This window comes from Callospermophilus lateralis, chromosome 5 (assembly GCF_048772815.1).
Source record: "Callospermophilus lateralis isolate mCalLat2 chromosome 5, mCalLat2.hap1, whole genome shotgun sequence".
NCBI classification, from domain to species: domain Eukaryota; kingdom Metazoa; phylum Chordata; class Mammalia; order Rodentia; family Sciuridae; genus Callospermophilus; species Callospermophilus lateralis.
This window is the reverse complement of record NC_135309.1, coordinates 144,246,233-144,259,781: the sequence shown is the minus strand read 5'-3', so window position 1 is coordinate 144,259,781 and position 13,549 is coordinate 144,246,233. Positions and strand designations below refer to the sequence as shown.

General features: G+C 40.1%; 1 protein-coding gene across 3 annotated transcripts in view; it reads left to right on the top strand.

The window, feature by feature from the left end:
• The window catches only part of Adamts12 (ADAM metallopeptidase with thrombospondin type 1 motif 12), a 306,637-nt gene that overhangs the window by 250,930 nt on the left and 42,158 nt on the right, over positions 1-13,549 (top strand). For all 3 annotated transcript variants that reach the window (XM_076857360.2, XM_076857358.2, XM_076857359.2), the window contains one exon: positions 9,138-10,256. In XM_076857360.2, the coding sequence (XP_076713475.2) occupies positions 9,138-10,256 (1,119 nt within the window). The remainder of the gene's footprint in view (positions 1-9,137; positions 10,257-13,549) is intronic.

The window sequence follows — 13,549 nt, the reverse complement described above, 5'->3', positions numbered from 1 at the left end:
TATTATGTTCACATGTATACACAGCATAATAACCTGTCTTCACTGGAGAACAAGGGACAAAAAAGTTGGTATGATGTGACAAGTACTTGTCTCTGTGGATTCCAAATCACAGGCATTGCATAGTCAGTCATTTGACAGCACACATGGAATCTCTAGTTTCTAGCTTGCACTCAACAAAGCTGAGCAGAAAGCCTAAGCCAGTGCCTTCATTCAGGAGATGTTATTAGAAATGCTTTTATTAAATCAACATCAAAAGATTCACCAAATGGGTGTTCCTTTCTTCCCTATACTAAGCTTCTCTCTAAAGGGCTTTGCTAGAATATAATGAAATATCTTTTTCATTGCAACTATACCCAGATACTTTTTTAAAAAAATATATTTATTTTTTAGTTGTAGATGTATGCAATAACTTTATTTATTTATTTCTATGTGGTGCTGAGGATCAAACCTAGGGCCTTGCACATGCAAGGCGAGTGCTCTACCACTGAGCCACAACCCCAGTGCCCCCAGATACATTTTGTAAAAGAAATTACATAGTGATTCTTGATATAAAGTATTATCTGAATTTTGTCTTGATACCAACATTATTTGAAGTAGGGGAGTACTCCAACTATACATACTCAGTTTGTCTGCACTGGGTCATTGGATCACCCTGGCTGAGCCTAAAGCTCTAAGGTAACTGAGCCAAAGACCCAAGAACTGAGATACTCCTAGATTCCCATAGAATGGTCCTCCCTGGCCAACCAGGAGGGGAAGAAGAAGGAAAGGCAGGTTTATCAGATATCTCCCTATCAAGGTATCTCCACCAACCCAAGGACTGAGAGGAGGATGGGCTCAGCCATGCTAGGCCGACACTCAACCCTAGCCCAACAGGGATCAGAAGGGGGTGTTTTCTCTCCTGCTGCCCCCAGGAAGGGGCTTACTGCCCCAGTGACCCTCTCTCTCTCTCTCTCTCTTTCTCTCTTTCACAGACACACACACACACACACACACACACACACACACACACACACACACCCCTAAGCTCATGCTCTAGACATTCATCCACATTCTCAAATTTTACCAAGAATCTGCTTTTGTCCAACTTACTTTGGGGGTTCAGATGGTAAAGAAGAGGAACTCTGTTTATTTTAAACCAAAACAAGGCATTAGAGTTTCTGGAGTTTCCATTTTTCCTAGGTGTATCACTTTAGTAGCATGTCTTGCGAGAAGCAGCTGATACAGTAGTGAAGGGCATAACCCCGAGAACGTGGCTCCTGGGTTCAAATCCTGGCTTTGCCACTTATTAAAAGTGAAAGTTTAATCTGTGTTTCATTGACTTTAGTTTTCATCAGCTTGTTTTGCCCCACTTCCCTACATGTTTATTTGGCCTGTTTCTCCCACTGGTTGGCAGGCAGCCATGGGTGCAGTTTGGTTTGATTTGATTTGGATACGCATGTGGCATGCCTTCAGAAGTCAGGCTGAGTGTGTCTGTTTATACACAGTTACTCTTTCCAAAAGCATGTCAGGCAGTGTGCAGTGAAAGGGCTTTAGACATTGAGGTGGTGAAATAGAAGTCATGGTCATGACTGAGAGCAGAGACAAGATCTAAACATGAGGATAATAAGGTAACTATGATGAAGCTTCAGTTTAATCCAGTGCATTGAGGCAACAAGGCAGCACTGTGGGTTCTATAATTGTTTCTATCCGAGAGATGGAAGGGTACCTCTTCTTCCAGAGATACCTCCGTGTAATAAATTGCCAAAGGTATGTGAGGTTTCCGATAATGGCTCCAATAATAAAATTAGAAAATGGTTCAGTCAGATTCTTTGTAAAACACTATGTTAGGTGGATAGATGTATGGATGGGTAACTAATAAAAGCACTGTGTCGTTGATAAAGCTGAGTTTGTGTATCCTAACAGGCAGACAAGTGGACAGAGATCCCAGGGAACCATCCAGGTTCTAATCTTGTACTTCATAAACTCACATCCAGTCTCAGGAAAATTATTTCACCTTACAGGGCCTCAGTTTCTCAACAAAGCATCATGTTACTTCATGTTACTTCTCCTATCAGATAGACGAACAAACTTAAGAGAATAGTCATTTTTCTGGGTTTTCTAGCCCTGGCAATCTTTAACTGTGTGGCCTCAAGCTAGGATTAACCCCCTCTCAACCTTTCCTCGTCTATAAAGAGAGGGTTATTATAAAACTTGAACAAAATAATCCATGTAAGCACTTGGTATAGTACCTGACAGATAGTAAGTGTTCACTAAATGATGACTTTACTATCAGACAAGTGAACAAGGGCCAACTTTCCATGCTAACTTTGATTTTGCAAGCCTTGCCCATCAATGGCACCCAAACATCCTGAAGGGATTAATCTGTGGTCCCTTGATTTTCCACCTACTCCTTTCTTTGCTCAGGGGTATTTTATTCATAAAAACACTATCTGCACAGTGCATGTCAGTTTTTTCAAGGGCCAATACAAATACCTGAGAACTGAAAAAAAAAAAAACAACTAATGCGTTACTTCTGTAAAACAAAGGGACACTGAAAACTCAGCAATCAATATTTAATTATGTATTATTTAAAATATTTATCAGACAATTATTTTGTATATTAAACATTTTTGAATGTTAATATATTTATGTTAGTCTACTTTTGGTTACTGTGACCCAAATACCTGATAAGAACAAATTAGAGGAGAAAAGATTGATTTTGGCTTCTTAAGGTTTCAGTGCATGGTAAGCCAGCTCCATTTCTCAGAGCCTGCGGAGAGGCAGAGCATCATGGCAGATGGGCATGGCAGAAGACAGCTGCTCAACTCATAGCAGCTGGAAAGAAGGAGGGAAGTGGCAGCAGAATATGGACTCCTCCAGTTTCATGCTGGAACTGCTTCCTCTAACTGTTCCCACCTCCCAGTAGTACATCCAGCTACAAGTGGATTCATCCACCGATGAGTTCAGAGCCCTCACGATTGAATCATTGCTTCAAAGCCCCACCTCTGAACCTTGCTTCATTCAGGGACCATGCTTTTAATGCACGAGCTTTTGGGGGATATTCAAGATCCAAACCATAACAGCATTTAATCCTTACAACAGTGTTATCATCCCTACTTCACAGGCAAAGAAACTGAGACATAAAGAGTTTGGAAACCTGCCCAAGGTCACCTAGCTGCTAAGTAGTAGAGCCAGGATTTGAATACAGCAACAAAGTTTATATTCTGAGCACTCTGCCACACTGCATCTCAAATGCCTGCACCATACAACAGTATGACAGCTCTTAATATTCATAGGAAATGTATTATGTTTGTAAATAATTTGTAAACCATCTTTTCTCACTTTGCTGGAATTCCAAACTGTCCCTAATGATTGCTGTGATATCAAAGTCTCTCAAAAAAAAAAAAAAAAAAAAAAGCGAGTTACCCTCAACAAATAATTTCAAAAACAAAAAGAAAACCTACCAACTTTTTTTATAGCAAAATATGATATTTTACTTGAGACTACAGATGTACTTGAATAGGTTGGATGGGACACGTGGTGGATCCTCCACAAATGGACATGGTCAGGATCTGGGAAGATCTTTAATCTGCCTTTCTGGTGCCTGACAAAAACACATAAACAAGTGAACAAAACAATCAGCTAATCAAATTTCTAAGAATTTATTAGTGAAAGCTGTTCACAAAGTTATTAGGGTAGAGGGTGACTAAAGAGACTAAATGCCCTCTAATACTCCCGTTTCAGTGAAGATACCAGGCACTGTGTGGGGCTGGACCCTGGTGATCTGACCTTGATTGCCCTGTGTTTGGCATGGGATGTCTGTAAGAGCCAGCATCTTGCAGACATCAGCAGCCTGTGCTCTGCCAGGGCTCCAGGAGAACAGATGTGGAAGATAATCGTGCTTGAAGAAACTGCTCAGAGAAAACCAGTTGGGCGCCATGTTGATTCTCTTCATCAAGTCTGAATTGTTTTTTTCAATTATCTAGAATACTGAACTAATACCCCAGAGCTGCCCTAACAAAGTACCACTGAAACTATGTGGCTTAAACAATAGAAATTGCTTATCTCACAGTTCCCAATGCTAGAAACCCGAGATCAAATCCTCAGCAGGGTTACTTCCTTCTGAAAACTGTGAGGAAGAATCATTATTTCATGCCTTTCCCCTGGTGTCTGGTGGATTTCTGGAAATCTTTGTGCTCCTTAGCTTGCAAATGCATAACCAAAACCCTCATCTTCATCTGCACATGATATTCTTCCTGCATATATGTCTCTGATTTCAAATTTCCCCCCTTTTTTTGTTTTAGTTTTTGGCACTGAGGATTGAACCCAGGGGCACTTTACCACTGAGCTACATACCCGCCATTTTTATTTTTGGCTTTAAGACAGGGTCTCACTAAGTTGCTCAGGGCCTCACTAAATTGCTAGGATTAGCTTTGAATTTGTGATCCTCCTGCCTTAGCCTCCAGAGTTGCTAAGAGTCACAGGCCTATACCACCATGCCTGAATAATTTTTCCTTTTTCTAGGAATACCAGTCATACTGGATTAAAGCTCACCTTAACAACATCATTTTAACGTGATTTCCTCTAAAGGTCCTATCCAAATAAACTTACATTCTGAGGTAGGGCATTATAAGCCCTCACATATCTTTTTGTGGGAGGAGGAGAACACAATTGAACCCATAACAAGCATTAATTTTAAGCCAGGTTTTAGAATGAGATCTAATCATTATTTATAAATTCCTAACACTATACATTAAATGTTTTTATGCCTGAGTATTATCTCTTTCTATGCTTAGCCATTTAGCCAAAATCCTCTGATATACTCCATGTTTTTTAAATAAACTCACCCTGAGCGCCACAGTTCTGGGCCCATTATGAGTCCTCCCCTTCCCTTCCCTGCAGTGCACCTCAGGTGGGTGGAGTTGACCTATTTAGCAGCAGACCTCTTCCTCAGCAGGCTTCGCCCAGAGGCCTTCATCCAGGAGTGATGGCAAGGGAGGGCAAGATAACTCCCAGAGAGGGAGTGAACAGGTTGACAAGCTACTTGCCTGGTATAGGGTTCAAAATTATAAGGTAAGAGCATACGATAATCATAGCTGAAATTGGTTTTGAGAATTCTGAAACTACAAATTGAGATGAGTTCCAAAGGTGGTGTTGTTGTGTACTGCATTTATCTCATCCGAAGGGCTTGACAGCTCCTAAGGAGATAAACACAGTCGAAGATGTACTGGAAGAAGCGTGAGGCTGAATACAAAGCATCACTGATTTTTCTGTCCTGGGTGTAAGAAAAGGCAAGCCAGTGCTTAGTTCCGGTGTCCCTGGGAGATAGCACTCTAATGCTAGGGCACAACATGACACAGTGCTGAGGAATGTCATCCATGGGCTGGGAAGATTCAGTGTCTCCTGGGTAAGGAAATAGGGGTGTCAGAGCATATGGACTCCTCCCAGACCCAGGTCTCCATTGATGAGGTTTTGAACTGCCATTGGGAAATTGGGCCAATGGATGCAGGGTATCTGCCTTTTTTAAGAGAACCCAAAAATCCGGGGTTTTTTAAAATATGAAATTACTAGTTTTCGAAATTTTGGTCACTAATTCAGTTTTTTTCCTTTTTTTTTTTTTTTTTTTTGTGTGTGTGTGTGGTTTTAAGATTTAACAAGCCAAAGAATACATGTTTATAAGCCAAATTTAGTCCTTAGGCTGCCACTTTGGAACTCCTATTAATTTGTACCAAAATTTAATGCATTTCAACTGAACAGCCAGCTAGATAGGTATTAGTAATTTCTGCTTTGTTCTTTGGGGGTTCAACAGAGTCACACACTTAATAATATTGTTTAGTTCTAAAATCTGCAGGTTAAAAGACCACATGCCCATCAGTGAGCCTGGGAGATATGAATCAAAAATAAATAAATAAATTCAGCAATAAGCCAGAGGGGAACATGGGTCTCAAGAGTGTCTATACACATGTGCCTGCCCTTACTTCACCACCCAACAGGAAGTTCTGTGTGCCATGCTCCAAAAGAACAATAGAGATTGAGAACCTCCAACCCCTTTGCTATTAGCATCCCTGTTGTTATCAGCATCATTATTATAGCAGCTGCAATAATAGCTTCCAGTTACCAGTCATCTTGCAGAAATCATGTACAGTTTTCAGACCATCCTTTCAGCAGCCTTGAAAGGTGGGCACTAATTTCTCTCAATTTCCAGATGAAGAAACTGAGACTTTGTTTTAGTTCACCCTTGCTTTGCTGTGACCTAAAGTCCCAACAAGAAAAACATAAAGGAAGAAAAGTTTATTTTAGCTCCACTTCAGATGTCTCCGTCCACAGTTGGCTGATTCCATAGCTCTGAGCCCAAGGAGGCAGAACATAGTGGAAGGGAATGGTGGAATAAAACAGCTCAAGTCATGGCAACAAGGAAACAGAGAGTTCTCCACTCACCAGGGACAAAATATAAACCCTAAAGGCACACCCCCAGTGAACTGCTTCCTCTAATCTCAGCCTGCCTGCCACCCAGCTAATCTATAATAGTGGATTAATCCACTAATTTTTAAGTTAAAGCTCTCTTAATCATTTTGTCTGTGAATATTCTTACATTAACTCACATAAGAGCTTTTGGGAGACACCACATATCTAAACCATAGCAAGCATTGGGGAATTAAAGCTATTTTTCACAAGTTTTCCAGTTCTTTTTTTTCCCCCATAGTTCAAGATAAGAACAGAGGATACATATTTTTTCTAAATGCTTGTGAAGAGTATACTAAATTCTCACATCCCTAGGGGGTCATTTAAATATTTCAAATTAAAACAATTCATTCCACAAAGGAAAAAAAAGGGCGGGGTTGGGGGGTTGGACAAAGGGAGCGAAAGAAGAGAAAGAAAAGAGAAATCAAAAGAGTTTCCTATTATGTTGCTATCTACTCAAATAAAACTTCTTGGAAAGAAAAACTGTAAGAGGGGTTGCCGGGTGCTTGAGGTCAAGTGACATTAACCAGGTTCCCATTCATGAGAAAGCTGTCTCCAGACCAAGCTGCCTGAGGCAACTAGCATGGAAATGTGTTCAGACAGACACTGAAGAGTTTTGGTTGGATGGTAAATTTTTATAGAGTAGAAATTTGAAAATCCAAGGGGCTCTGATTAGAATATAATAAGAGGAGAGAGACTTGCGGTGATTAAACTGGATGGAGCATAAAGTACTTGAAACACAAGGGTGGAAAAATTGTGGCAAAACTGGAAAATAAACATTTCCAGCCTCACTTTCCAGCTCCAAGTAAATCATGGAAAGTGCTGGAAGATAACATATCCTCCCTGGTGGGCTCTCAGGTCTTTGTTTGGTAACCTCAACTTTGGTGCTAAAAAAAAAACCAGTATGCACTTCTGCTCATAAAGCATAGTTCCCACCGAAGAGTCCTGAGAAGTCAGTCTTAGAGCAGGGTGTCTGCAGGTTTTGTTGGTATTTTCAAGTCACTGCTTTGCTGGTTGAGCCCTAATCTTCGGTTGGCCTCTTCCTCGGCTATCCATTCTGTGCTCAGAGCCATCTCCTGCTTTTCAAAGGCGTTGATTTCACAGAGTTGTTACATATCAGTGAATGATTATGCTCCATTAAAACAAAATAAAGACGGAGCTTCCTACATTGATATTATTTTCCTATATAAAGGAAATTGAAAATAGAACTTTAGAAGGCAAGGAACTTAAGCTAAAAATAATGCATAAGCTCATGAGTAAGAATTTTCCCAATCCTGTTATTTTTTCCCCCGAGGCCAAAGGATCACTTAATAAATATTTACAAAGTGATCAGTGTGTCTTAAGAACTATCCTGGAATGCAGTTATGAATAAGAAATAGTTCCTGCCTTTGAGTTACTTCCCAGAATTAGAAGTTTGGTCAAGTCAATGAGCTAACTCCATGGATAGCTACTTGTTCAGAGTGTCTCACTAGGTTTTGGCAGGAAAGAGAAGATGTAGGATGAACCTGATTTTTACTTACTCTGAGACTAATTTGCAACCTTTCAAAGCAAGTTGCTGGACTTTTCTCTTGTGGGACCTGGAATAACCATTCTTGTCTTGTAAACCTCACAGGGATATCACAAGTACCTCATAGAATAATAGCTATCAAGTCCTTTGAAATCCTCTGAGTGTTATGCAGTCCCATCCTTAATAAACCTTTTTGAGGTCAGGGATACTATGCAAATGTAAAATGGTCAGCAAAGGCCCGAAAGTGGTCCATGCTTAAATGCCAACTTTTTGGTGGTTGTTTTAAAATGCCACTGAAAAGGAAATGGAATGGTCAGGCAGAGTATGGATACCTAAATGTTGGTGTCATGTAGTAACTATATACAACTTATGGCTGCTGAGATTGATAAAAACATTTCTTTTTTATCCTGAATTCTGAGGAAGGACTGTCTTGTCAGAATTCCCCAAAAAACAATCTAGTTACTTGTGTTTGGCATGCCCTACAGAAGCTCGGGGAAACACTGGGGAAGTAATATGCCTCCACCCCAGTGTGTACATTAGCAGCACACTAAGGGATTGACCCAACTCTTCGGAAAGGATATATCCTGCCTTTGATTAACTACTCGTCTTTAAATTCCACAAATGGACTTAGATTCATGAACGTGTGTGAGTGTGGGGATTGTGTAGCTTTTAATTCTACCTGCCACAGCCAAATGATTATGATACTTGGGAGAAACTGCTGAATGATAATAGCTATTTTCTAAGATAAAGCAAATGTTTCAATATAACTAACAATAGATGCCTAAGACTGTGTAACCATGTCATATTAATTTAATAGCATTGCAACCCTAGGAAAGAGATAATATTACTAACTCACTCTTAAAGAAATTAGGTAGCTTTAAATCATTGCATTCCTGGTAGATCCCACTACTCACTGTTCAAAGAGATTTCAGTTTGACTAGGTCATGGTTTACGTTCTCAGTTTGTGAAGAGTAAGTAAATAGTTGATCCTGAGCCCCAGCTGGTCTTCAGGAAGTGGATATTTCCATAGGAAACTGAAAGAGCACAGAAACCAAATGTAGAGATTGAAGAAACGTTAACTGCACAGTTCTGCCACCCACCGCTGGGCCTGTCCTCATCTGCTGTAGACCTGCCCACGAGAATGAAAACATCTTTTCCCATGACACTAACAGCTGTATCTCTTTTCCAGTGTTCTGTTTCCTGTGGTGGAGGAGTGCGGATTCGCAGTGTCACGTGTGCCAAGAACCTGGATGAACCTTGCGACAAGACCAGGAAACCCAACAGCCGAGCCCTGTGTGGGCTCCAGCAGTGTCCGTCCAGCCAGAGAGTTCTGAAATCCAACCAAGGCACCATTTCCAATGGGAAAGATCTACCAACCTCTGAGCAAGACCCCTTAAAGCCCATCCCTCCACCCACACCCACGCCTACACTGCTTACCACACCCACCGTGCCTGACTCTATGAGCACCAGTACTCCAGCAATCGATAGCACTACTCCTGCCACAGCCTCCAAAGAGGGAGACCTGGATGGGAAACAGTGGCCAAATAGTTCAACCCAAACTGACCTGGACTCCCATGATCTCATTTCCACTGGAAGCACTTCCCAGCCCATCCTCCCTTCCTGGTCTTTGAGTGTCCAGCCCAATGTTGAAAATGCTTCTAGTTCAGATACTGGTCCTACTGCAGCAGGAGGCTTTGTAGCTACAACAAGTAGTTCTGACTTATCTTCTGGCAATGCTGTGACTTGGCAAGTAACTCCATTCTACAGTACCTTGACCAAAGATCCAGAACTGGAGATTCACAGTGGCTCAGGGGATGACAGTGAACAGCCCAAGAACAAAGATGAAAGTAATACTGTTAAATGGAGCAAGGTCGGTGGGCCTCGAAATGATGATCCAATGGAGAAAAGTACAGAGATGCCACTTGGACCTCCACCAACACCTCACCTTGGGGAGGAGTCCTTACAGCCTCCCTTTAGCACAGTTATAGAAGGCCCACTACCTAGTCAAAGACCCAGTATCCTGAAAAATGGGACACTCAGAGCAGAAGGGACGGTCACTGAAAAATCAAGTAACACTCCACTCCCTCATGGAGGTGACCACCAGCCAATACTCTCAGAAAAGTCTGTAAAAAATCACCACCTGGAACTTCCAAGCAACACAAATGAAACGCAAGATTCTGAACCAGTTCTGACGGAGGAAGACGCATCTAGCCTGATTGATGAGGGGTTTTTGCTGAATGCCTTCAATTATAAGCAGCTCATGAAGGACCACACTCCTGCGTACTGGGTTGTTGGAAACTGGAGTGAGGTAAGAGATTATGTTTCCTATCCCTAATCTGATTCATACATGGAAAATAGCTAGCAATGTCACATTCTTGTGCAAATTTTAAAATGAATTTACATTAAAATGTAGTCTAATGTGGAAAAAAATTGAAAGCTGACAAGTCAATGCCAACTCCTCAAATAGAAGACAGAATACACACACACATACAGAGAGAGAGAGAGAGAGAGAGAGAGAGAGAGAGAGAGAAGTGGTGAGATATAGTGAAAAGAACTCTGGACTAGTCAGGAGATCTGTGTCAGGCAGTAGTAAGATCATGGAAAATTCATCTTTCTATGCCTGATTTTTTTTTCAATATTTATTTTTTAGTTGTAGTTGGACACAATACCTTTATTTTATTCATTTATTTATATGTAGTCCTAAGGATCGAACCCAGGGCCTTGCACTTGCTAGGCAAGCGCTCCACCTCTGAGCCACAACCCCAGCCCCATATCCCTGATTTTTATCTACAGAATGATAGGGCTAGTGTAATCACCTCCAATGTCTCCTCCAGCTGTAATGATCCTGTGGTGAAGAACAACTGAAAGGGCCTAACTTTGCCCTTCAATCACAAAGCTAATACTGAGGGTTGGTTTAAACCTGTGAAGTAATCACATCTAGAATGGAACTCTAAGGCCAAACTCTGATAGAATTTTACAGAGCTTACTATATAAATGATTTTTTTTTCTTTTTTTGTCTGAATGTTTACATTAAAACATTTCACTTTGGCTTGTTGGAAGAGTTAAAATATAGGAAAAGAAGAAAATAAACATGATGATAAAATGTTGACCCCTATTTTCAGGCTGCAGAAATTTGGCTAGATATTTGTTTTTCCATTTCTAGAACTAATGACATCCTTTGAAGCATGAAAACCATTTTTCACTTATTTGAATTTTGGATGTTCAACATATGAACTTGTTAAAATAACATGATACCAGGTACAAAAAATAGAGTCTTGGAGGGTGGATTTAGCTCTTCAGTGGACAGCTTTCCCTCAGCACTGGCTGGTGGGCCAGGAGGGGTAGAGCCCAGTCTGCAGGCTCCAACACATTTGGCCCGTTTGGGTTGGAGTTAAGAGGGAACAAATTGTAGCTCTGTCCCACAAACCTTTTCATAGCTGGTGAGTTCTACAATTAGAAACCCCAGAACAAAGTGTCCTCAATTTAACTAATTGACAAGAAGAAATATTAAATCACTTTTTGTTTGTTTTGTGTTTTTTCTTTTTTTCTTTGTTGCTTTTGTGTGTGTGTCTGTGTGTGTGTGTGTTGCTTTATTTTGTTTTCTCTCATTTTTTTCATATTTCTGTCAAACTTTATGGGTCTTCTAAATTAATTGGATTTTTTCTTGTTATCTCTTCTTTTTCATTTTTATTTCTTTCCCTCCCTTTCTATTTTCTTCTTTCTCTCTTTATCTCTTCTGTTGTTCCTCCCCCTTTTTATTCTTTCAATATATTTTAGCATTATGTATACTATCATTAATACCCAATTTTTTTACCCCATTCTATATCATTACTCCCCTTTCTTCTCTTTGGTCAGTGGAGTTGTAGAGGTCATCTGCAGGATGCAAAACGCACAGTTCCCTGATCATATACCATAATGAAGATGGTTTCATCCCAGAATACAAAGATGGTTCTACATATATAAACCAATAAACATAATTCATCACATAAATAGAATCAAGGATTAAAAACACATGATCTTCTCAACAGATGCATAAAGCTTTTAACATCCCTTTTGGGTAAAAACCCTGAAGAAACTGGGTATAGAAGGATCTTTTTGTCTCTATTTAATTAATTTCAGCTCTGATCTTTTATTCTTTCTTTCCTTTATTATTCCGTAATGTTGAATTTCAAGGTCTTAGAAAAACAAGATCGAACAGTAGAAGGAAAGAAATAATGAAGAAAATAGATAAGCACAGGCAACAACTTCCTAAATAGGACTCCAATCATCAGGAAATCACAGCAAGGATTTATAAATAGGATGGCACAAATGTAAAAACTCCTGCACAGCAAAGGAAACAACAAAATGAAGAGAGAGCCTACAGGATGAATAACTTATAAATTATGTTTCTCCAGAAACTAGAGAAAGAGACAAATCAGTAATTGGGTTATGCCTCAGGGGGTCTTCTCTCCATTAGGACTATAAGGTTGGACAAGCTCTTTTCAGTCCATAAGTTAATACAATGGTTTTACTGAAAGGCAGCTATGAGAAGACCCAGAAATTTTATTTCTTTCCCATCCTCTTATCTTTTCATTTATCCTCAAATCTCAGAGCACTTGTAGAGTTATTTCATTTAAATATATCATAAGGATTTTTCCCTGATACTATTTAATATATGTTAATTAGTTGATAAATACTAATTGGTTTAATAATATATTACTATATCCATATAAACTGAGCTGCAATGATGACATCAACCATGATGACTGTGTGCCCAGAGGCCAGTACATTTTTATTTTAATAAATCAAAATACAAAGAAGTAATTTTGTCTTCAATATCATCATTTTATTTTTGACAGCAATAAACTGTCTTACTGAATAATAATATCACAGTTCACCAAAAAGTCGGCCATAATGGTGGAGCCATAACTCTGGGCAGTTTGGTTGGCAAAGGGAATTGGCCTATTGTAAAATTTTTCAGAGTTATTAGGATATTATGAAATTGAAGTTCTACAGTTGTGGGAATCTCCCTTGTGACAGCGTTTGGTGCCTGCTCCCTTCATGCAAGTTTTGAGATCAGCTGTTTTGTGAGTAGAGAGAGGGTCAGAACTCAGATTGGAAGCTCTGGGTTTTGAGTTTCTTGCTGTGCCTGATTTTTGTTTCTGCTCATTGCTGAAGCTGTGTCTTTGGGTTTTGCCTCTCTCTATAATTAGTCACTTTCTTTCAATCACCACATTTTAGAAACGCCAGAATCACCCTGGGTATCAATCTGCCTGTCCTGCTTAAAAACAAAAACCAACAGTCTTTCAAGTCAGTGTCACTTCATCATTTGTCATCTCCTTTAGTGCCTCTGTCAGGAGAAGGTCCAGTGGTTTCCAGTTGGGTGTTAGGAGGATATGGATATGAGTGGGGATGCGGTTAGGATAATAAGGAAAGGCTACAGCCAGCATCCAATATTGGAAAGTCAAGAATGAGAAAAGTCCCAGAATATTCAGGGAAGATCCTTATAAAGAAGAATTATCCAGTCTAAAATGCCAGTGGTGCCCCAATACTTGAGAATGCAGGACCCTCATTTCCTACTTTTGCTTAGGACACCTACTCTTGCACCCTTGCTGGTCTGGG